Source organism: Colossoma macropomum, unplaced genomic scaffold (assembly GCF_904425465.1).
Source record: "Colossoma macropomum unplaced genomic scaffold, Colossoma_macropomum, whole genome shotgun sequence".
Lineage (NCBI taxonomy): Eukaryota > Metazoa > Chordata > Actinopteri > Characiformes > Serrasalmidae > Colossoma > Colossoma macropomum.
This window is the reverse complement of record NW_023495007.1, coordinates 1,759,767-1,782,066: the sequence shown is the minus strand read 5'-3', so window position 1 is coordinate 1,782,066 and position 22,300 is coordinate 1,759,767. Positions and strand designations below refer to the sequence as shown.

Here is a 22,300-nt window from a genome sequence, read left to right as displayed (position 1 = left end):
AGCACAAATAAGCTACTGTTACATTTCTTATTTGTAACATTTAATGATTTTTAAAGAATAACAGTGCTGTGTCTCTTCTAGATGCAGGAAACCATATAGATACATAAACCAAAAGCTCTGTGCAATCTAGGGTTTTCTCTTTAAGACAAGGTTATATATATATATATATATATATATATATATATATATATATATATATATATATATATAAACATGAAATGTAATAGAAACATGAAAATAAAAAATAATTCTGAAATGTATCTTGCCCAAATCCATGGACTTTGTCAGGCTAAACTTGCCTTATTTTAATACTTGGGACAATAATAATTAAACACAACTGAAAATCCCATAAGTATTTCTCTCAAAAGGTAAATTTTTTCAGTTAGTGTGTCATTCTTTGTGTCAATTCCTTGCAGTCTTTTTTACAGCTCTTTCCATTGCAGAGTTCACCTTGGTTCGTTTGTAGAGTACTTTAATAGACTGCAATACCTCCTCTGTCTTCAGAGTATATATGATGGGGTTTAACATGGGTGGAATTGTTTGTGTCAAAGCAGTATTGATTATTCTGACGTTTGCACTTATAGGTATAAAACCTACAGTATAAACACTAATAATTGGTAGATAAAACATGGCCACTAATATGACATGGGAGGTGCAGGTTTTCATAGCTTTGATTTGCTCAGTTCCATGTGAGATCTTCTGTAATGCAAAACCAATACAAACATATGAGAGAGCTATTAGTATTAGTGGAAGGTAAAGCAGTGTAGCAGTACAGACATTGCCAATAATGGAATTCATGGAGTAATCATTACATGCTAGGTAATAGAGGCCATGATCACAGAAATGGAATTCAACTGTAGTGGATCTACAGAAGGACAATCTTGTAATTAGAGCTACCATCAGAGTAATGACACTCAGAGAGAGAATCCACATAGCACCAATAATCAAAGTCATTGTTGTTTTGGTGACAATTGCATGATACCTTAATGGAAAACATATAGCAATTAGCCTGTCATAGGCCATAGCAAGCAGAGTAAGAGACTGCATGGTCATAAAGACATAAACAAAAAACATGTTTGCTAGACAGGCTTCATAAGATATGTACTGATTCTCAAACAGAAACATGTCCAGAAGCTTTGGAATGAGAGCAGAGCTTCCACACAGATCACACAAGGCCAAGTTGAAGACAGCTATATACTTAGCAGTGTGTAAGCTGCGTGCCAGGTATATGATGCCCATTATAAACAAATTCCCTAGAACAGTCACTGCATACACAAGGCACAGAAACACGTAGTAGTACTTTGCATGTGGGACATTGTAAAGTCCACTGATGTAAAAGCTGGAGGGACGAGTAAATGTTGCATTTGATGATAGAACTGACTGCATTGAAGTAAAGCCAGCCATCTGGCTTCAAAACACCTATTAGGAGGAATGGTTCGCATTAATTAACATAAATAAGATTTGTGCTGGAAAACCTTATATTCATTTCTTGTTTAAATACATATATAAATAACATCATTGCAGTGCAGTAATCGTCACACAAAAACAACAATATTTCTTTATAATATTAATAAAAAAGTGGTAGAAGAGGAATGAAATCACAATTCTAGTATATCAGTTGCACTATTGATACTGTACCTTCTGCAGTTGAGAAAGAATGGCAGCATATCTGTGAAGATCACTTTTATTCGTGTTTGGTCTCTGGTGATATCATTCCCTACAGCATTGCCTCATTTGTAATGAAATGAGTCAGATAATAAATTAAGCAATCAGTGTGACCATTAAAAAATATATATTGCATTTTTAATATAAGTGGGTGGGAATTGTGTGGCACTGAAAGGTAACCACTGTCCAATCAGAGTCCTCTGCCAATCTTAGAAGGATGGTTGTTGTTTTGGAAGCTCCAGGGTAAAGTTACTTGTGAATTTTTGCAGGACATTGGCTTTGCCTGGACTAGGGTTAGGAACCTGTGTGTTGCTCTTATTTGGCTATGCAACAGCTTGGTGGTCAGGAACCTCTAAGTTAGGCTGGTTAGCTAGTCACATTTTTAGACTGTGAAAAGTTATTATTTTAGTTTCTACCACAGCATATTGGAGTTGCAATTAAATACTTAATGTGTGCAGATTTTCAGGTTAGACACTTACAACACACTATAACCCACCATTCTTGGTTACAATTACACTAATGAACTACAAACTAAACCAAACTAAACAACAGCAGTCCCAACAAATCATCTTTTTTAACCAGGAGTATGGTGCATTCCGAGAGTCACTTTGCATGCCCACAACCCCTAAACTCCTCACGGCCATACAGAGCCCTTATTGCAGACACCATAGTACATTAAATTGTCATTTTTAAGATTTATTTGTACAATCTCATTTCCAAAAGGTGAGACGCTGTGAAAAATGTAAATAAAAACTAACTGCAAAGATATGCAAATCATTTAAACCCTATATTTCATTGAAAATGCTTCAAAGACAACATATCAAATGTTGAAACTGTTGAAAATGTTGAATTTTATTGTATTTTGAAAAATATACGCCTATGTTGAATTTGATGCCAGCAGCACGTTCCAAAAAGGTTGGGACCGGGGCAACAAAAGGCTGGTAAAGTTGTGTAATGCTTAAGAAATATCTGGTGGTTAATTGGCAACAGGTCAATAACATGATTGGGTATAAAAAGAGCATCCAGAGAGGCTGAGCCTTTCAGAAGTAAAGATGAGGAGGGGTTCACCACTCTGAAAGACAGCACGGTCAAATAGTGCAACAATTCAAGAGTAATGTTTCTCAATATAAAATAGCAAAGAACTTTTGCTTTTCATCATCTACAGTACAAAATATCATTAAAAGATTCAGAGAATCTGGAGATAATCTCTGTATGCAAGGAACAAGGCCAAAAAACAGTACTTACTGGCCATGATCTTTGGGCTCTCAGACGGCACTGCATTAAAGACAGACATAATTCTGTAGAGGAAATCACTGCATGGGCTCAGAAAAACTTCTCAAAAACACTGCCTATGAAAATGGCGCTGCATCCACAAATGTTAATTAAAACCCTTAAATGCAAAGAAAAAAAAATTATAAACAGGATCCAGGAATGCTGCCACCTTCTCTGAGCCAGAGCTCATTTAAAATGGACTGAGGGAAAGTGGAAACGTATCCTGTAGTCTGACACATCCGTGAACACACCATTAATGCTGTATGATATATACTTTTTTTTTTCAGGTAAGGTCCTGCTTATTTCAGCAAGACAATACCAAACCACATGTATTACAAGAGCATGGCCCCGTATTAAAAGAGTCCTAAGCTGGCCTGTCCAGTCCTGTCACCCACTGAAAACATTTGGAACATTATAAAATGAAAAACATCACAAAGAAGACTCCAAACTGTTGAGCGGTTAAAATCCTATATCAAAAAAGAATGGGAAAACATTTCTCTTTCAAAACTACAGCAACTGGTCTCCTCAGTTCCCAAACGCTTACAGAGTGTTTTTAAACATAGAGGTGATAAAACACAGTGGTAAACATGCCCTCGTCCCAACTTTTTTGGAACGTGTTGTTGGCATCAAATTCAAAATGGGCATATATTTATAAAATTTCTCAGTTTCAACATTTGATTTGTTGTTTGTACTTTTTTTAATTAAATATAGGGTTTAAATGATCTGCACATCATTGAATATTATTTTTATTTACATTTAGCACAGCATCCCAATTTTTTAGTAAATGGGGTTGTATGTCCTTTGCCATTAATGACTTCTAATAAAATACATACATTACCAGATGCTGGGTGTCTTCCCTGGTGATGCTCTGCCAGGCCTTGCTTTACTTCAGCTGCCTTCAGTTCCTGCTTGTTCTTGGGGCATCTTACTTTCAATTTCGCCTTCAGTAAATGAAATGCATGGTAGATTGGATTAAGATCAGGTGATTCACTTGGCCACTGCAGAACATTCTACTTTTTGCCTTAAAGGGGGTTGCTTCCACAGCGTGATTTGGGTCACTGTTCATCTGCACTGTGAAGCTCCTTTCAATGTGTTTTGAAGCATAATCTTAATCGCTTAATCTGAGCAGATAATACAGCCCTATACACTTCAGAATGCATCCTACTGCTTTTGTCAGCAGTCACATCATCAATAAATACAAAGAAACCAAAAAATCCGAAACCGAAAAGTCTACTGGCAGCCATTCATGCCCACACCATAACACTAACATTACAGAAGAGGTGGTAATGCTTTGCACGATATGTAGCTCCTTCCCTTGTCCATTCTCTTCTTTATACATCTCTCTGGAACAAGTTGACTTTTGTCTCATCTGTTCATAACAGTTGTTCCACAACTGCACAGGCCATTTTAGATATTTTCTGGCAAACACTGATATGGCCTTTCCGGTTTACACGGTTTACATAAAACCTTTGGGCCAGTTGTATGAGCGGAGCAGCTGCAGTACACACTCACAATGCACGTGAAAACGATTGATTTACTAAGACTGCAGCTTATTACATAAATTGCATGCAGCCCCACCCTCAAACCATGCGCTCCTGAGGTGCAGAGTTTAAAAGGTGCCATGAAATAATGACAGTAGAGAAACTGAAGGGTCAGTAATGAACAGATATCAGTGTTAATGAATGAAAGTTCTTTCATATCAAACATTGTACAGGGGTATAATTCTACTCCTCCTATGAAAAGACTGTTGGACCCCCGGCTTGCTCCCTGTCTTCTCACACATCTTTTTTTTTGGGCATGTCACAAAGAAATGTCAATCTCTGGCAATAAACACATATCAGGAAAATAAACCTTCACACAGATTTTCACCAGCAATCAGACGCTTCATTATAATTTGAGTTTCACAGCATTTTTGTAGCTACTGAACAGATGTTTTAAAAGATGTTTGAGTCCATACAATTGGCCCATATTTAAAATTCAGATTACTTAATAACAGATTGTAATACGTTATTTGTGCCTTTAGATTTTTGATTAATAATTATATAGTATATAACAGTCAGCTTCAGTATAGAATACTTAAATTGAATAAAGATTAAAATATGGGGTAGTTACTGTATTCAGTGTTTTTTCTACTGGCTGTTTTATTCATTTTTATGTTGTGCATGTTAGTCAAAGACTTAAACTCTCTTTTGCTTGTTGTTGCCAATAGATGAATTTGACTAAAAAGCAGTAATATGAAATCTGTGTTTTTTGAATTGTGTATCTCAAAAAAAAGTTGTTTTTAGGTGGGATAGAATTGTTGAGATATTGCATAAAAACATTTATATGAACAACAATTTTTTAATTTTAAATTATTTTTTAAATTATTTGCCAAAAACAAAGTGTGTTAGGTTGCGGCCTGTGCTCCGGGAATCTAGAGCTGCTTCCTCTTTCTGTTACTAATCAAAATAAATGTTATATTTTCTGCCAATAAAAAAAAACTTAGCAAATTGCTTTAGAGAAACAAACACCTGATCCAGATAGTTTAAATGATGTTATTGTGTTGTAAATATTTTTTTTTACCACGAGGGAGAGTCTCATGCCTCCATCTGTTCTGAACAACATGCCTTTTGAGACTAACTTGAATTTATGCCTGGTTTTAAAAGGCAGAGGAAAATCCATGCAAAACCAGCCACTGTAAGGTACTCAAAACATTTACTCGAGTAAATCAAGAGGAATGTGTGATCAGCTGCACTTCCAACATCTCATTTCCATTTTTTACATGATCCTCTATTGTTTTGCGTGGCCCTCCCTCAAATTAATAGGCGTGAGGAAGAGAAGCACTTTCCATGTGCAGGGCCCAGAAAATGTGTGTTTAGGCTTATGTGGCAGTTTAGTACATTAGACTTGGGCAGAATGTGTCCTAATAACTGTGCCTTAGTACATCAGGCCCTCTGCATTTATTTATGTGAAGTCTTCTCTTAATTGTTCATTTAGCAGGGTGTTCTTGATGTGGCCAAATATTGTGAAGGGAGTTTTCTCCAGCAGGGATTCTGTCATCCACCACAACTTTTTTGTCTGTGGTCTTCTGGGGCTCTTGGTATTTCTGAGCTCAGCAGTGTGTTCTTTCTTTTTAAGAATATAGCAAATGATTTGGCCACACCTGATGTTTTTGCTATCTCTCTGATAAATTTGTTTTTATTTTTCAAAATAGTGATGGCTTCACTGGCAATGACAGCTCTTTGGGCTTTATATTGAGAGTTAACAGCAACAGTTTACAAATGAAAATGCCACACTTGAAATTAACTTTTTGTTGACCTTTTATCTGCTTACTTGTAATTGAAATAGTGAGGGAATTACACACACCTGACCATGGTACAGCTGAGCAGCAAATTGTCCAACAACTTTTGAACCTGTGAAAATAGGTGGCTTATGCAAATAGATGTAATTCCTACACTATTCAAACAATTTGGATGTAAATATCCTCAAACTGAAGCTGAAAGTCTGAAGTTTGAGCTTATCATCACTGTTACATCAGTGTATCAGTATCAACTTTGTTGATTTGTTTACTGAACTGTACATGAGTAGTAATCATTAATGTGTTGCTTTTTCTTTGAGGGATTGACATTGGCTAGCTTGGTAACAGTGACAGTACATGCTAATGTATTTCTAATGTTACTAGTAAGATTTTTTTTCCCCAATTTTCTCATCTCCAATGATCGGAGGAAACTGACCACCGCCACATCTGTTACATTAGCTAACAGATGCCTGTGCTGACTAGCATCACATTGAGTGTTGGGGGGGAAAGGGGGGCCATCCTGCCCATTCAGAGAGAGCAAGGCCAATTGTGCTCTCTTGGACTCCCACCCACAGATGGCTGTAGCATCACCAGGGATCAAACTCACAATCTCCTGATGATAGGGCCAATGCTTAGACAGTTGTGCCACTCTGGAGCCCCCACCAGTAAGAATTTTTCAGATAGACAGCCTAAAATTCTATTCAAGCCAACAGATAGCTAGCTAGGTCACACTGCTATTCTTAACTTGCAGGAACTGTATCATGTTACTTCCTGATCGGCTTCTCGGGGAGGATTGCACAAGACTGAGCAGATACCTGGATGATGCAAATCTTTGGAATGCCATGCAAACAAATATCTTTTTGTCAGTGCTATCCTGCTAAATTTTAGCAGTGAATTTTGTTTTTACAAGCTCTTTTTAATTTATTTCAAAGTAAATTTAAATGATTTAGATTTATCATGAGTATACATTTTCAATAATTTTTTTTTTAAATGTTGTCCCATGTTTTCATGTCATGACAGAAATAAAGAGTTTTAGTCCATAGGCAGAGCCTTATTTTAGCCACACCCCTGCATTTTAGAGCAGGAAGTGAGAGTGCATCCCTGTCCCTCATAGCCACATGGTGAGTAGTTAGATCCCATTGTTTTGAAGTAAATGTGTTCCAAAGTCTGAGAATCAGCATGTAACCTTATGAATTGTCTCTAACTAAACACGTACTTTCTGCAATTAAGTAAAACATTTTTGTATTTTACTGAAAAATATGGTGTGTTTTGTGTGTACAGCTGTTCAAAGTTGTTTTTGCTAGTCATTTACTGCCTTGTGTTTTTGAGTTCTGCTCAAAATGAGCGAAAGTTTTTACTGCCGAAACAATCACTACCCGAAACATTTGGTAAAGTTTCGGTACTGCTATAATTGTTTTTGTGACAAGATGTAATGTTTAATAATTTATTTTGATAAAATAAACAGAATTAAGGTTCACTCAAAGCAAAATTATATTATAGTCCAAGTAAGTTTAAAGTCTGAAATGTGTTTTGAACTCTGACTTTGACCCAATGCAGTAGAATGATCCATATAGGCCTATACTTTCTAGAACTATGGGCATGTTTGCTTATTTGTCTCAAATATTACTAAATAAATAAAAAAAAAATACCAATATTATTTGATGACTACATAATAAAGAAATGAGACATTTACTTACTGGAAAGGCAGTCTTCAAACTACAATTTAGTGGAAGTGCTGTCTCTCCTCTAGATGGGAAACCATGTGAAATGGGCCATGAGCTGTGTTGGATGTTGGTGGAGTCTAGTCATGCCCCTGGTATTGTGTATATAAGTTACAATTTTATATTACTGATTTATTTATTTTATGGTTGCAAATTGATATAATTGTACTGCAGTTGTATCACATACAAAGTAATGCTGTACAAATGTAATTAGAACCATAATAAAAATCGAAGAAAAAACTTTCTAATCTTGCTAGAATTCATGGACTTTGACAGACTAGCCAGGGTGATCTATTTTAATAACAGATACAGTAATAAACAAAACTGAAAATTCCATGATTATTTCTCTCACAAGGCCAATTTCACTTCAATTCCTCACAAACCTTTTCACAGCTTTCTCCATTGCAGAGTTCACCTTAGTTTGTTTGTAGAGTACTTTAATAGACTGCAACACCTCCTCTGTTTCAAGAGTATATATGATGGGGTTTAACATGGGTGGAATGGTTTGCGTCAGAGCAGTATTGATTATTCTAACATTTGTATTTATAGATGTTGTAAGACCTGCAGTGTAAATACCAATAATTGGTAGATAAAACATGGCCACTAATATGACATGGGAGGTGCAGGTTTTTATAGCTTTGATTCGCTCAGCTCCATGTGAGATCTTCTGTAATGCAAAACCAATACAAACATATGAGAGGGCTATTAGTATCAATGGAATATAAAGCAGTGCAGCCATACAGACATAGCCCATTATGGAATTCACAGAGTTATCATTACAGGCTAGTTTATAAACAGGGGCATGATCACAGTAATAGCTGTTAACTGTAGTAGATCTACAGAAGGACAGTCTGGTAACTAGAGCTACCATCAGAGCAATGACACTTACAGATAGAATCCACATAACACAGATGATTAAAGTCATTGCTGGTTTGGTCACAATTGCATGGTATCTTAGTGGAAAACATATAGCAATTAGCCTGTCATAGGCCATAGCAAGCAGAGTAAGAGACTGCAGGGTCATAAAGACATAAACAAAAAACATGTTTGCTAGACAGGCTTCATAAGATATGTACTGATTCTCAAACAGAAACATGTCCAGAAGCTTTGGAATGAGAGCAGAGCTTCCACACAGATCAGACAAGGCCAAGTTGAAGACAGCTATGAACTTAGCAGTGTGTAAGCTGCGTGCCAGGTATATGGTGCCCATTATAAACAAATTCCCCAAAACAGTCACTGCATACACAAAGCACAGAAACACGTAGTAGTACTTTGCATGTGGGATATTGTAAAGTCCACTGATGTAAAAGCTGGAGGGACGAATAAATGATGAATTTGTTGATGAAACTGACTGCATGAAAATTAAGTTAGCAGCCATCTGGCTTCAAAACACCTGTATGAAGAAATGGTTTGCATTAAGTAAATTTGTGCTGAAACACCTTATATTAATCTGTTTTTACTATACAAGTATAAGAACAAAAAATCAACAGTTAATATATTATAAGATATATCATAATATTAATGAAAACAAAAAGTTGTAGAAGGATAATGAGATCTTTATTGCTAGTGTATCATTTGCACTATTGATACCCTACCTTCTGCTGTTGAGAATGAATGCCAACATATCTGTGAAGATCACTTTTATTTATGTTTGGTCTCTAGTGATATCATTCCCTACAGCACTGCCCCTCTGCAGAGCTCTGAGCAAACAAATTACACAAGCATCTGCATACTTCTGTACTGCAATATTTTTAATGAACTGAGAAGAGGGAAAGAGCCTGACCTTTATTAGGAATTTTAGTGCATTTCTTGTATGCAGTCTATTTATCAATACTGTTCTATGCATACCATAACCTATATGACTGAAACATCTACATTAAGCCAAATACAACAGCTCATGAAGTTGCTTGTCATGCTGATCCAAGATCAAACTGGGCTTGTAATTTAATAGGGCAGTGGTTAGCAATGCTGCTCCTCGCCTCCTACTGCTAATCGACAGGCCATTTCTCACATTTAGTGGGTATGTTATAGCATGAAAATAAAATGTGCAGGACATGCAGCTCACCAAGTCTAGGGTCGGGAACCTGTATATTTCTCTTTTTTTGGCACTGCAATGGCCTGGTGGTCAGGAACCCCTGAGCTAGGCTGGCTAGCTACATGGGTAGTACTCATTTTCATTGTGATGCTGTTTCTTTGACTGATTAATGGTAGCCAGCTTGGTAAAACAATGACAGTATAAATGCCAATGTTCTGCTATTGTTCCCCATCAGAATTTGCTGAGAGACAACACATTTCTATGGGTAACATTAGCAAAACATAGCAAACAGTTCTGCTCAAGCCATCAGCTAGCCATTCATGCTGCCATTTTTAATGGAAAGGAGCTGAGGTCTATTGTGTCACTTCCTGACTTCCTTGTGTTCCTCCACAACATTAATCCTGGAGGACCTGTGTACAGCAAGGTTATTTGAGTTACCTGCTAAAACATATCTCATTACACTTCCCTGTTAATAGCCAGGTTTAATAGGTGTGTTTCTGTAGGGAAACTACCAAACTGTGCTGGACACTGACCCTCTTGGACTTGAGCTGTACACCCCTGATGTAGACAAACTGTCATTAATACAGCAGAATAACAATTGTGGTTATTTTCACATGTGAAGTTCAAATTTATAATTATCTATGAAATGTTACATTGGATAGTAGTTATTAACCCCGGTAAATGTCAAAATGATTTATGAGTTATGCGTGACATCACATTTGAAATATGTAAAGTATTTTCCCAGGGGGTTGATGTGTATAAAAATCTAAACATCAGTGGTATGACATCACATGTGAAATATGTAAAAAAAATTCCCAGGGGTTGGTGTGTGTAAAATGTAAACATCAGTTATATGACGTCACGTGTGAAAATTGCAACTAATTTTCCCAGGAAGTGATGTGTGTAAAAACTGTGAACAACTATTGTAGGTTGTAAAGAATTTTTTTTTTTCCGGTGATAAAATGTTCAATTTTCCCCATGGTGCGTGTTGGGAGGGGTGGCAAGCGTGAGCAAATTTTCCCCCTCTTGAGAAGTGTTAATGAAAAAAATGATGTGAATTTTGTGTAAAAGTTTAAAGGGGTGTGAAAAATTAAGAGTAAGGATGAAAAAAAAAAAGATGCGAGGACTTACCGTCGGTGGGGTGTGGTGGGGTGGTTGGGTCGGGGTATGGTGTGTGTGTGTGTGTGTGTGTGTGTGTGTGTGTGTGTGTGAATGCTTTTTGATAACTACCCGAGGTTTGCCCGGTATGATGCGTGGGAATAATTTTCAAAAGATTCCCAGGATGTGTTTTGGAAAAAAAGATTCCCAGGATGTGTTTTGGGAAAGATTCCCAGGATGTAATGGTATGACGTAGTTGTTGTTGTTGTGTTTTTGAGTGACAGTAGCAAGTGGGGGGCCCAGTTCTGCTAAGCGTGACTAATAATTGAACAGGTGTCGTGGTGTTTTTCTCCTCACAATACTATAAAAACTGGTCGTAAAAGAGACAGATTGGTGCGGAGAGTGACTTTTCTGCAAAACCATCGTCATGGATTCTCCAGACAGACCGTCTAAGGCTCAAGCCGGATCTCCGATCTTGAATTCCTTGAGCAAATGGCACTATCGCCCATTCATTCGGGACAACTTACAAAAGCGTGGAATACCTTATTTCGTGTGGCCAAACAGCCTAAAACGACTGAAACTGAAGGAGCAGCCCCTGAGGACCAGTCAAATTTTGAGCGCGTGGAAGGCCTTCGTTCGCAATGACATACCTAAACACTGCTGGCCCCGTTCGATTCGGGAAGAAAACGATGTTACACCTTCGCAGAAGAAAAAGCAGGAAATCGACAGATTCAGAGCGGACGACAGTCTGTTTAAACCGAGCATAAAGAGGAGATGTCTTTCGATGACGTATTTGACAATTTTGCCGAAAGAAACCCGGCTGAACAATCGCTACATCGTTTTTCGTCAGAGCAGACTGTTTCACAGTGACAAGCCGACTGAAGTCTCCATTTCCGAAAAGGAGTTGTACCTGTTAAACCAGACCGTCCCGAAAACGAATGAAGTGGGGGAATTGCATGCTATGATCTTACAGGCCAGAAACAGGTCATGCATGGTTCGCGACACAAAACACAAGACCGAACTGTCCAGGTCTGCCACAATCACACTGAAGGTCAGATCCGCGCATTATTTGCGTCAAATCACCCTGACCATCACAGGGCTCAAGACCCTACAGAGTTTACCTACAGAGTTCGACTGGAAGTGTGCACGTCACCTGTGATAAGGCATGAAAACGTGTGCTCCAGCGATGATGATCAGTGGATTTTTTATTTTGCCCCTACTGAAAAAGAAGAGCACGTCCAGCTGATTGAAATAACTTTGCGGGAGAGCGAGCTACTGGATATTTATCACGCGGTCAAACATGTTCTGACAGGTAAGAAAAACGCTTTTTTTCTTAAAAATTCATTTTGACCGTTTGAGGTACCGTAGTTTGTGAATATAAGCCGTGAAAAGGGTTATACCGTTTCAAGTTGCAGCGTGTGGCCGAAGAGTAAGCATGTACGAGTCCGTTAAACCTTTTAACGATTTTCTCTCTCTATCACCAGCCAGCGTAATATGTGGTTGCGACAGCTGTCATATTCCACGCCCGACGAGTCTGATGTCTAAATACCAAGATGACAAAGCAGCGATGCGCATGCGCGAGGACATGCCCAGCGGGAGAGATTGGGGGTGTTCCCCCATTCACCAGCCAGAGCACGATGAAGAAGAGAGTTCTGATCTAGACCTCGTGGAACGTAAAAAAAGCAGCGAAAATTACATTTCAGATTCGATCAGCGCCAGCGAGGTAGAAGAAGAGGAAGAGGAAGTCTCCGGCGTGACCGATCTGGACAGCGATGAATTTATCGTGGTGGACGAGGACGGCTTACAAAGCCGACCTTCTTCGCCGGCTGACATCGAGCAGCGTGAGAGAGAGAACGCGAGCGCTTTCTCAGGAACGGGGTCAAAAGGTCAATGCGAGGAACCTCTTGACGCCGGCGCCAACTGGGAAAGTCAGAGCGAGAAGCCTTCGGACCTCAGTCTGAAGGGCCGAGCCACGAAAATTGTGGAATTTATCTGGGCAAGAGCGATCATCCTGGCTGTTCGTCAATGGGTTACGAGAGATTGCAGTGGGTGTCAAATTGAACACCCATCACAGAGACAGCACAGTTGCGTGGAAGGCGTCCCCGTAAGATTTCTGGACAACGAGTTAAAGCAGAAGTGGCTGAATCTCATTCCCGCTTGTAAATTGGAAATAAAAGAGTCTCTAAAGCAACACTTTGAATTAAAAGAACCTCATGATGGTTTTGTAATAAACATCTTGCGTAGAATTTACACGCTGACGCAGGAAAAATTGAGTGAATATAACCCGCTGTCCGAGTACCTGAGCAGAGATCCGTCCGAAATTCTGAGCCGGTTTTACATGCGGCCGGATGAACCTCTGAACAGCGCTGCGGAATCAACGGCCGCCGACGTGTGTAAAATTCTGATGGGGTCTGAGGATGACAGATCGGTGTAGTGATTCGCGAGAGAGAGATTGTGTATTTGTACATAAGACATTTATGACACCGATGTTTTTTTGCTGCTAGTAAGTTTATACATTGTATATATTTTTTTTATTAGACAAACCATAAACATTATTATTATTAGAAAAAAACTGGGACCTTTTTGTTTTATTAAAAAACACCACATGTTTTTCGTTTAATATTTTAGTCGTTTGAGTTTGTGTAATTGTTTATAGCACCTTTATGACATCTTTTGATCGCTGCTAGTAGTTTACATATTTTTTCGAACCCCTTTTGTGCATGTTTATTAGACAAACTGTATAGTCTTTTCATTTTAATATTTTAAACCATGTAATCATTTTCATTTAATATTTTAATCATGTAATCATTTTAATTTTTTAATATTTTAAATCATGTAACCATTTTTCATTTTCATATATTTAATAGTGTAATCATTTTTCATTTTTATATATTTAATAGTGTAATCATTTTAATATTTTTAACAGTGTAATCATTTTAATTTTTTAATATTTTAAATCATGTAACCATTTTTCTTTTCATATTTTAAGTGTAATCATTTTAAATAATGTAACCATTTTTCTTTTCATATTTTAAGTGTAATCATTTTAATATTTTTTTAATATTTTAAATCATGTAACCATTTTTCTTTTCATATTTTAAGTGTAATCATTTTAATATTTTAAATCATGTAACCATTTTTCTTTTCATATTTTAAGTGTAATCATTTTTCATTTTCATATATTTAATAGTGTAATCATTTTTAGTTTCATATTTTATACTTCAGTGTTCATCACATTTAGTTTGAAACTAATTTACCTATATCTCAAACTAACGGTTTGTCAGTAGATTAGATACTAACAACCAAAAAATATATAAAAGAAATAAACCGTTTTTAACAAAAAAATAAAAAAAAAACACATAAAAACCTTTAAACAACATAAAAACCTTTTGAAGTCGTTTTCTGTCATCAGTTTGTTTTCTCCACATTTTATTTTAGACCGTGTTTTACCCAGAAGAAAATATAAAAACCCTAACGTGTTTCACACCTCGACCATTTGGACATGTCTCAGACGGCGCTGCAAGAGTTGTACCATAAACCCGGGTCGGAAGGCGGTCTGTGTGGTAGGGAGCCCTTTATCAAAAGCGTAAGGGAGGTGGGGTTGGCTAATAAAAATAAAGATGAAATTGATAGGTTTTTACAAAGTTCCGACACTTACACGCTACACAAACCCCGAAGAATAAACTTTAAAAGGAGTTTCGTACTGGCGTCCGAAAGAGATTCACAATGGCAGTTAGACTTGGCAGATTTATCCTCTCTATCGGAACACAACGATGGGAAAAAGTTTATTTTAACCTGCATAGATGTGTTTTCAAAATACGCGTGGGTGGAAGCGTTGGAAAATAAGAACGCCAAGAGCGTAACGAAGGCCTTTCAACAAATACTTTTACGAGGTAGAAAACCCGTCACCCTTCAAAGTGACAAGGGGCGAGAATTTTGTAATCATTCATTTATAAAACTTTTAAACAAATATAAAATAAGACATTTTACTACGGCTAGCGAATTGAAAGCCTCTGTGGTGGAGCGATTTAACAAAACCCTCAAAACGCGGATGTTCAGATATTTTACCGGTTTTAACACCTTGAGATATTTAGATGTGCTTCAGGAACTAGTGAGCGCTTACAATCGCGCTTTTCACAGATCTATTCAAATGCGTCCCGAAGAAGTGAACGAGTGCAATCAGATACAGGTGTTTCATCATCTGTACGGGAAAAGAATGAGAGGGGAATTACCCCGACCCAAGTTTAAAATAGGTGACGCAGTTCGGATTTCGAAAGAGCGCAGGGTCTTCGCGAAAGGTTACGAACAGTCTTTCACGGATGAATATTTTTTTGTGGATAAAATTATTAAACGAGACCCGCCGATGTATAAACTAAAAGACCTCGATAATGAAATAATAGAAGGTTCTTTTTATGAAGAAGAAATGCAGAAAATTATTGTACCTGAAAATAAAGTCTATCGTGTAGAAAAAATACTGGCTAGGAAAAAAACTAAATCCGAGGTTCTCCTTAAGGTGAGATGGAAAGGTTGGGATAAAAAATTTGACTCCTGGGTAAACGAAAATTCTATCCAGGACGCTCGATAAAAACCCCGTGAGAGAGCGGCGCAAGCCCCTATTCGGAAGCGCGGACCACCCCACCATGGAAGAAACCAGAGATTTTTTCATCACTCTGCCGAGTAACGCTAGCGACAAATTATACCCTCAAAACGATATATCCAGCTACAGGGTGAAGTTAGCCAAAACCGTTCACCTCAGGGGCGGTTGGGAGGTCGGCTGAGCAGAAATTTCATTTCCTCGCGTTGGTACACGCTGGCGGACGGCGGGCGACAGGAAACGGACTTTTGGGTGTGCGAAGGGGCGGATCTCAGTAAACAGGTGGCTTTTAAAGTAAAATGCGGTTATTATACTTACATCGCTGACATTTTGACCGAAATGAACAAATATTTTAGAACCACCAAAACCCACGTCGAATTATATTTGGATAAGGTCACGAGACGGGTAAAATTAGGGGTCACACCGGAGGAGATTATACGACTGACCTCGCTGAACAGATGGCCTATTCGGATTCGAACGCACGGACAGTTGGCGCACATTCTGGGCTTCCAGGAACAGAAGTGGACTGACCCGACCGAAACTAAATTCCCTGCCCATATTAAAGGCGGAACGTTTTATTTGTTTCTTTATTCGGATATTTCTTCACATCAGATCGTAGCCGATACCTTAGCACCTCTTTTGCGAACCGTTCAAATACCCAAAGCGCATCTGGATTTCGTCACGCTAAACTTTGACAAGGTGCACTACAACCCGGTCAGCAAACACGTGTTTGATGAAATTTTAATAGAGTTGAAGACGGATCAAAACCGAAACGTCAAATTCGAATTTGGAAAAGTGATCGTGAAGCTACATTTTAGACCGATCCGATAAAAAATGTCTGCTTATCACGCCGACCCTAGCCCCTACGTCCTCTACTATACGCGGGGTCCGGTTTAGAAGGTTTCAGCGGAGCGCCCGTGCAGTACGGAAGAGGGATCGGCAACGTTTTTCGGGGTTTGTTTAGACTGGCGGTGCCTCTGCTAAAATCGGGCTTCAACTTGGTCAGACCGCACCTCAAGACCGCTGCTAAAAATATCGCGAAAGACGTGGTTTCCGCAGCGGCGGGGAAATTACTGGGAAACGCGTCGGAAAGGCGGCAGGAGGGGGAAGGCCTGGTGGTTTTGAGCCGCGCGAATCGACGCATGCGCCCACCGGGGCGTCGCGGTTCCGTACCTTTTAAAAATAAAAGCGTTTTTTCAAAAGGTCTCAGTCTGAACAGGAAGCTGGCGGGTGCGCTCGTCCGCGCCTCTCGTTTAAGGAATAGGAAGAAAAAAAAGAGCGAGCGGAAAACCGGTGCGGGTCCCGACATATTTTAAAAGATGTCTCTCATACACAGCGCCTCGGCGGAATGCATGAAGTCCGAGCTGGACCTATTTACGATCCCTATGACGCAACACAGTATAGAATCCTACAAATATGTAGAAACGCCACCCATCACGGCCATTACCGAAAACGGCCCCCTGGAATTTTTTATAGCGGGGTCGGGGGACACCTACGTCGATCTGAACCGTTCGCTTTTGTACCTCACGTGCAAAGTTACCAACGCGGACGGAACCGATCTGGCGGCCGGCGCGGCCGTAGGTTTGATCAATTACCCCGCGGCCACTCTTTTTAGCCAAGTCGACCTGTCCCTCGGCGATAAGCTCATTTCTCAAAGCGGTTCCACGTACGCCTCCAGGGCCGTTCTGGAGTGTGTGCTTAACTATTCCGAACCTACTCTGAATTCGCAATTTGCAGCGGGGCTGTTTCGCAAAGACACGGCGGGGCGCATGGACGAAGCTGACCCGAACAGAGACAATGAGGGGTTAACGTGGCGAAGCGCTTATTGCGAAAGGAGCCGAACGTTCGAATTAATGGGACATTTGCATAACGACTTTGCATTTCAGGAAAAGCTTCTTGTAAATTCCGTCGACGTGAGAATCAAGTTAGTTCGTAATAAAAACGAGTTTGTTTTAATGTCGTCGGATCCGAACCCGGGCTATAAACTTCACATTTTAACGGCCCTTTTGTACGTGAAAAGAATACACGTGTCACCCAGTGTGAAACTGGGGCACGCGTCAGCTTTGCTTCAGTCTAACGCGAGGTACCCGTTAGAACGAGTTAACGTGAAAGTGTTAAGCGTGCCGGCGGGGGGTCGCGTGTCAAACCAGGATAATCTATTTTTGGGCCAAGTGCCAAAATTCATCGCTATAGGTTTTGTTCATAACGAAGCTTTCAGCGGATCTTACGCGCGAAATCCTTTTAATTTTCATCATTACGACGTGGAATCTTTAAATCTGAGCGTAGACGGGGTGTCCTACCCGTCCACGCCTTTTCGACCCCTTTTTCCCAGGCAGCGCTGCCTGCGAGAATACTTCAGCCTGGTCGAGGCTACGGACAGAGGGTTGAGGGACCAACGCGTTTATTCGCGTTCAACTTGACCCCCGACGAAAGCTCGGGCGAACACGTTCCCTTAATACAGTCGGGGCACGTTAGACTGGACCTCCGGTTTCGAGCGCCTTTGCCCAACACCATAAACATCATTGTGTTTGCGGTTTTTGACAACATGTTAGAAATTAATCACAAACGTGAAGTGCTTATGGACTATTTTAAAAAAGAAATGGACACCAGACAGATCGCTAAAGCCATGCGATGCACCCTCGGTTTCAGAGGCGTATTCGCCTGCGATCAACTACCTCGGGTGTTAAAACACACACCTCCGTCCTGTTTTATTGTGAATACACATCCTCACACCCTGCCTGGACAGCACTGGTTGGCTGTTTTAATACTGTCAGATGGAAATGCAGAGTTTTTTGATTCCTACGGGTTTCCGCCGGTCTCTGAATTTTTCTCCAGTTACATCATGCTTTTTCTAAAAAATAATTCACGACGAGTTTTGTGTAACTAGACAAGTTCAAGACCATAGGTCGGACGCCTGCGGGCATCATTGCGTGTATTTTCTAAAACAGCGTATGAAGGGTCTTACGTTTTCTCAGGTTCTAAATTCTTATTCCACCGATTTACGAGAAAATGATCGCTCTGTTAAAAAATATGTAAAAAGTTTGCTGCGGATAGATTCTTACTGTCATATTGTACACGGCGTGCAAAGTTGTGTTTACCGTTGTGATTTTATCAATAAATGATTACAAAATGATCTTTTAACGTCTGTGTGATTATATATTTCAATAAAATCGCTACGCTTTAAAAAATGTTTACTTTATTCAAACACACACACACACAAGAAAAAAACATATTAAAAGAGTTGAAAAATATGAGACTATGTTTTAATGAAAAAAACAAAAGCATAAAATGTACTTTGAATCAGATATAAATGATGTGGTTATTTAAGCATACGAATGAAAGCATTTTGGTTTTAATAAAAATGTGAAAAGATTCAAACATACACATTACCCGTTGGTTTAAAAATGACACGATTATAAAAAGCATAAAATGTACTTTGATTCAGATATAAATGAAAACATTTTGTTTTTAATAAAAATGTAAAAAAAAGATTCAAACATTCACATTATCCGTTGGTTTAAAAAATGACACGATTATAAAAAGCATAAAATATACTTTGATTCAGATATAAATGATGTGGTTATTTAAGCATACGAATGAAAACATTTATTAATACGACATCCACCCCGGAGGTTCAAAGTGTGTTTTTCTATTTCTTTTTTTTTTTAACCCGCGAGGGCGTACTCAGGCGTGCTAAACGTTAAAGAATTATCAACGGACCCTTTGATGTGTTTGTATTTTTCCATCTCTCGCCTTACAGAAGAATTACCCAAGGCCCCCGAAGGAACGTTGGCGACCGCCAAGCTGCGAAGGAAACTGCTCCACCCGACGGGTTTGTAATTCAGCTTCTGATAAGAGGTTGCCGTTTTTAACAAATCAAATATATGACTCCCTTCCACGACATCCCCTCTGTACACGAATTCGCCGCGAGCCGTCCACGCGTTTACCAGCGCGTCCATAATCAGTCGGGCTTTGTTTCTCGAACGAGCGGGCAAGTGTTCCAGAACCTTTGTGGAGAAGCCGTCCGGTGTTTTACTTTCTCGTTTTTCTTCTTCTTCTTCTTCTTCTTTAGGTGGAGGTAAACTTAAAGTCAGTTCTTTTTTTTCCAAAGATTTTTGTTTGACCAGAGTCAGATATTTCCGCAAAAGTTGGCTTTCAAAAAAAAAAAAAAGTTGGTTTTCGGCTTTAAGATCCACAATTAAATAACCGAAAGGTTTACTCGTAGCGTCCTGGAACGATTCCAGGAAATATTTCGATTGTCCGGGATACATTTGTTTAGCCAAAATTGAAATGTGTAACTTGTCTCTAGGATTTTTAAAAAGTATCAGGTAGGAGGCGTTTAAACTAAGGGTGCGAGAATTCTTTCCTCTATAAAATAGATTCTGCGTCAAATATATCACGCTAAGATTATTGTGGTGAGAATATCTCGTGAAAGCCCTTTCTAATTCTACCGACTGACTCATAACGTCCATCATATCGTCCAGAACGATCAGAGGACCCCCTCCCCCTCCTCCTCCTCCTCCTCCTCCTCCTTCTCCTGATTGTCGTCCTTGTAGTTCATCGTCGTGCAGGCTGCTCGGTGCTCCTTGAACGAAAACCACGTCGGGCATAAGCTCCAGTAGTTCGTCGTAACTTTTTTGCCAGTTTTCATAAAACCACGTGATTTTGCCAGGCTTCCCGTTGAGAGTTTTGGAAGAACTTTCCAAAAGTCTTTGCACAAAGCACGTCTTCCCCGAACGGCTCGGTCCGGCCAAAATACATGTAAACGGCAACTTTAATCTGACGTCAAAATCCATAAGGCACCGTGGTAAAGTCGGATTTCAGTATTCTCTTGTTATAAATTAATGAAAATTTTTTCAGAGCTCTGACGTTCTGCAGAGCCAAGCGTTTTTTGTTTCTTTGAATTAAAAGGGTCTCGGTCAGCAGAGTGTCGGATCGCCCCGTGCTAACGTGCTGCTCCACCAGCCGTTTAAAGGAATCAAAATGAAGAATTTTAGAAGTCTCCGGATTAACTGTAAACCCCTTGACCTTCAGAGAAACGTGCCCGCCGGCTGTGACGAAACAATAGCTTTTGGGTCCTGTAGACACAAATTCCTTGATATAATCTCCATCCGTTAGCTGATTCGACAGATCACCGAGATAAAACCCCGTGGGAGGAGTGTATTCCCCCGGTTTCGCCGTGAACATGACAGAATCCGTATCAAAATATAACACCCTCTTTTGTAATTTTTCTAGCACATCGTACAGTTTTAATCGTCCGTAAGCCGCCGTGAAAACGGCTACAAATACGTTAGAAACCACGGTTTTTCCAAATAATCCTTTTCGTACTGCCACTGGACCAAAGCAATGTCGTCATTAATAAAAGTAAAATAAGAAATGCGTTTATGTTTGCAAAACATCAGTTCTAAAAAGTCACGAGGCTCCGTTATTAATTCCGTGTTCATCCGATTCGTTCTCTGTCCAAATTTCCCCCAGAGAGCGTTCAGAAACAGTTTGCTAATACTCCTCTGAGCGGGGTTAAATCCGATTTTTGACACATCCAGTTCGACACCTTCGTGTCGCTTAAACTTAAACAAATAGTCATTTTTCTCAGCGTCGGTGTTCACGCCCGGAGGAAAGCCGCTGTTTTTCAAATGTAAATCGATGTATCCTGCGAACAAATCGCAGGAGTTTTGCTCAAAGTGCCAAACCTCGTACACTTTCCCGATCGTGTAGCCGTGGTTTAAACTCCTTTTGATCTCCTCCGTGCAATAAACACCCGTTATGGCTCTCTCTTCTTCCGAATGTCGACACGCGTCCCCGGCCTCCTCCTCCGCACAGGTTCTACAAAGGGTGAAAACTAATTTGTTTAGTTTATCACATCTAAAAGGCAACACGGGATGGAAAAGATTTCTTGGGGGGTAGATTTTGACTCTGGCGATGCCAAAGTACTCTCTGATGTCTTTAAATCGGTCACAATCACCGTCGGGTGTCCAATGGGGTAGGCCATACGCTTGTTGCAGTAAGGATATAAACTCGTAAAGTCCAAGTAATGTTTTTTTTCGTCCGGGGCGGTTTTGTGCAGCAAACGGATGGCGTTGGTCCGTCCGCCGTACAGAGCTCTCGGGTTCATTTTCTCCGGAAAATCACAGCTTTTCAAAAATTTCTTTAGCTCCCCGTTGTCCGCTTTCAGCTTAATTCACGTATGTTCCCACATGATCCTAACGTTATATCCCAAGGATTTCAGATATTCCAACCGTTCCGTGGTGCGCTGATAAAGTTCACTTTGTAACTCACCGGTCAGAGGGTTTTCGGCGTTAGGGTCCGAACATTTCGGACACCCGTGAAACACGCAGCCCAGAAATTCAAACACGGTGTTGGTCCGTTCGCAAAACCCGTCCACAAAAATAGATCCGACTTTCTTTTCCCCCACGTTCAGCGCGTGTTGGATAAAAACGTTCTCCTTGAACTTGACAAACTCTAACCACTGTATACTGCAATTTGAAAAACTTTTGCTTTTTTTTTCATAAAATAACGCGGCCCCGTTAACGCCAGACACCTATCCGGCAAAAAGTTTGTTCTGTACAGGCTTAGCGCGGCGCTGGCTATGGTGACGTGTTGAAACGGGTCCACGTTGGCCATGGACAGCACTCGTTCTC

At 39.7% G+C, this 22,300-nt stretch overlaps 3 protein-coding genes across 3 annotated transcripts; 1 reads left to right on the top strand and 2 right to left on the bottom strand.

Moving 5' to 3' along the window:
- Positions 1-402: 402 nt before the first annotated feature.
- LOC118800887 (olfactory receptor 1-like) lies at positions 403-1,404 on the bottom strand. The gene has a single exon (XM_036561049.1). The coding sequence runs from the start codon at positions 1,402-1,404 to the stop codon at positions 403-405; it is 1,002 nt and encodes a 333-aa protein (XP_036416942.1).
- A 6,898-nt stretch (positions 1,405-8,302) lies between these two features.
- LOC118800838 (olfactory receptor 1496-like) lies at positions 8,303-9,368 on the bottom strand. Its single transcript, XM_036560981.1, has one exon. The coding sequence runs from the start codon at positions 9,311-9,313 to the stop codon at positions 8,303-8,305; it is 1,011 nt and encodes a 336-aa protein (XP_036416874.1). The 5' UTR covers positions 9,314-9,368.
- A 7,613-nt stretch (positions 9,369-16,981) lies between these two features.
- Positions 16,982-18,082, top strand: LOC118800837 (uncharacterized protein F54H12.2-like). The gene has a single exon (XM_036560980.1). The coding sequence runs from the start codon at positions 16,982-16,984 to the stop codon at positions 18,080-18,082; it is 1,101 nt and encodes a 366-aa protein (XP_036416873.1).
- Positions 18,083-22,300: the final 4,218 nt, after the last annotated feature.

Excerpts from the sequence above, each read along its gene's own strand:
- LOC118800837 (XM_036560980.1), top strand. The coding sequence starts at position 16,982 with ATGTCTCTCATACACAGCGCCTCGGCGGAATGCATGAAGTCCGAGCTG.
- LOC118800887 (XM_036561049.1), bottom strand. The coding sequence starts at position 1,404 with ATGGCTGGCTTTACTTCAATGCAGTCAGTTCTATCATCAAATGCAACA.
- LOC118800838 (XM_036560981.1), bottom strand. The coding sequence starts at position 9,313 with ATGGCTGCTAACTTAATTTTCATGCAGTCAGTTTCATCAACAAATTCA.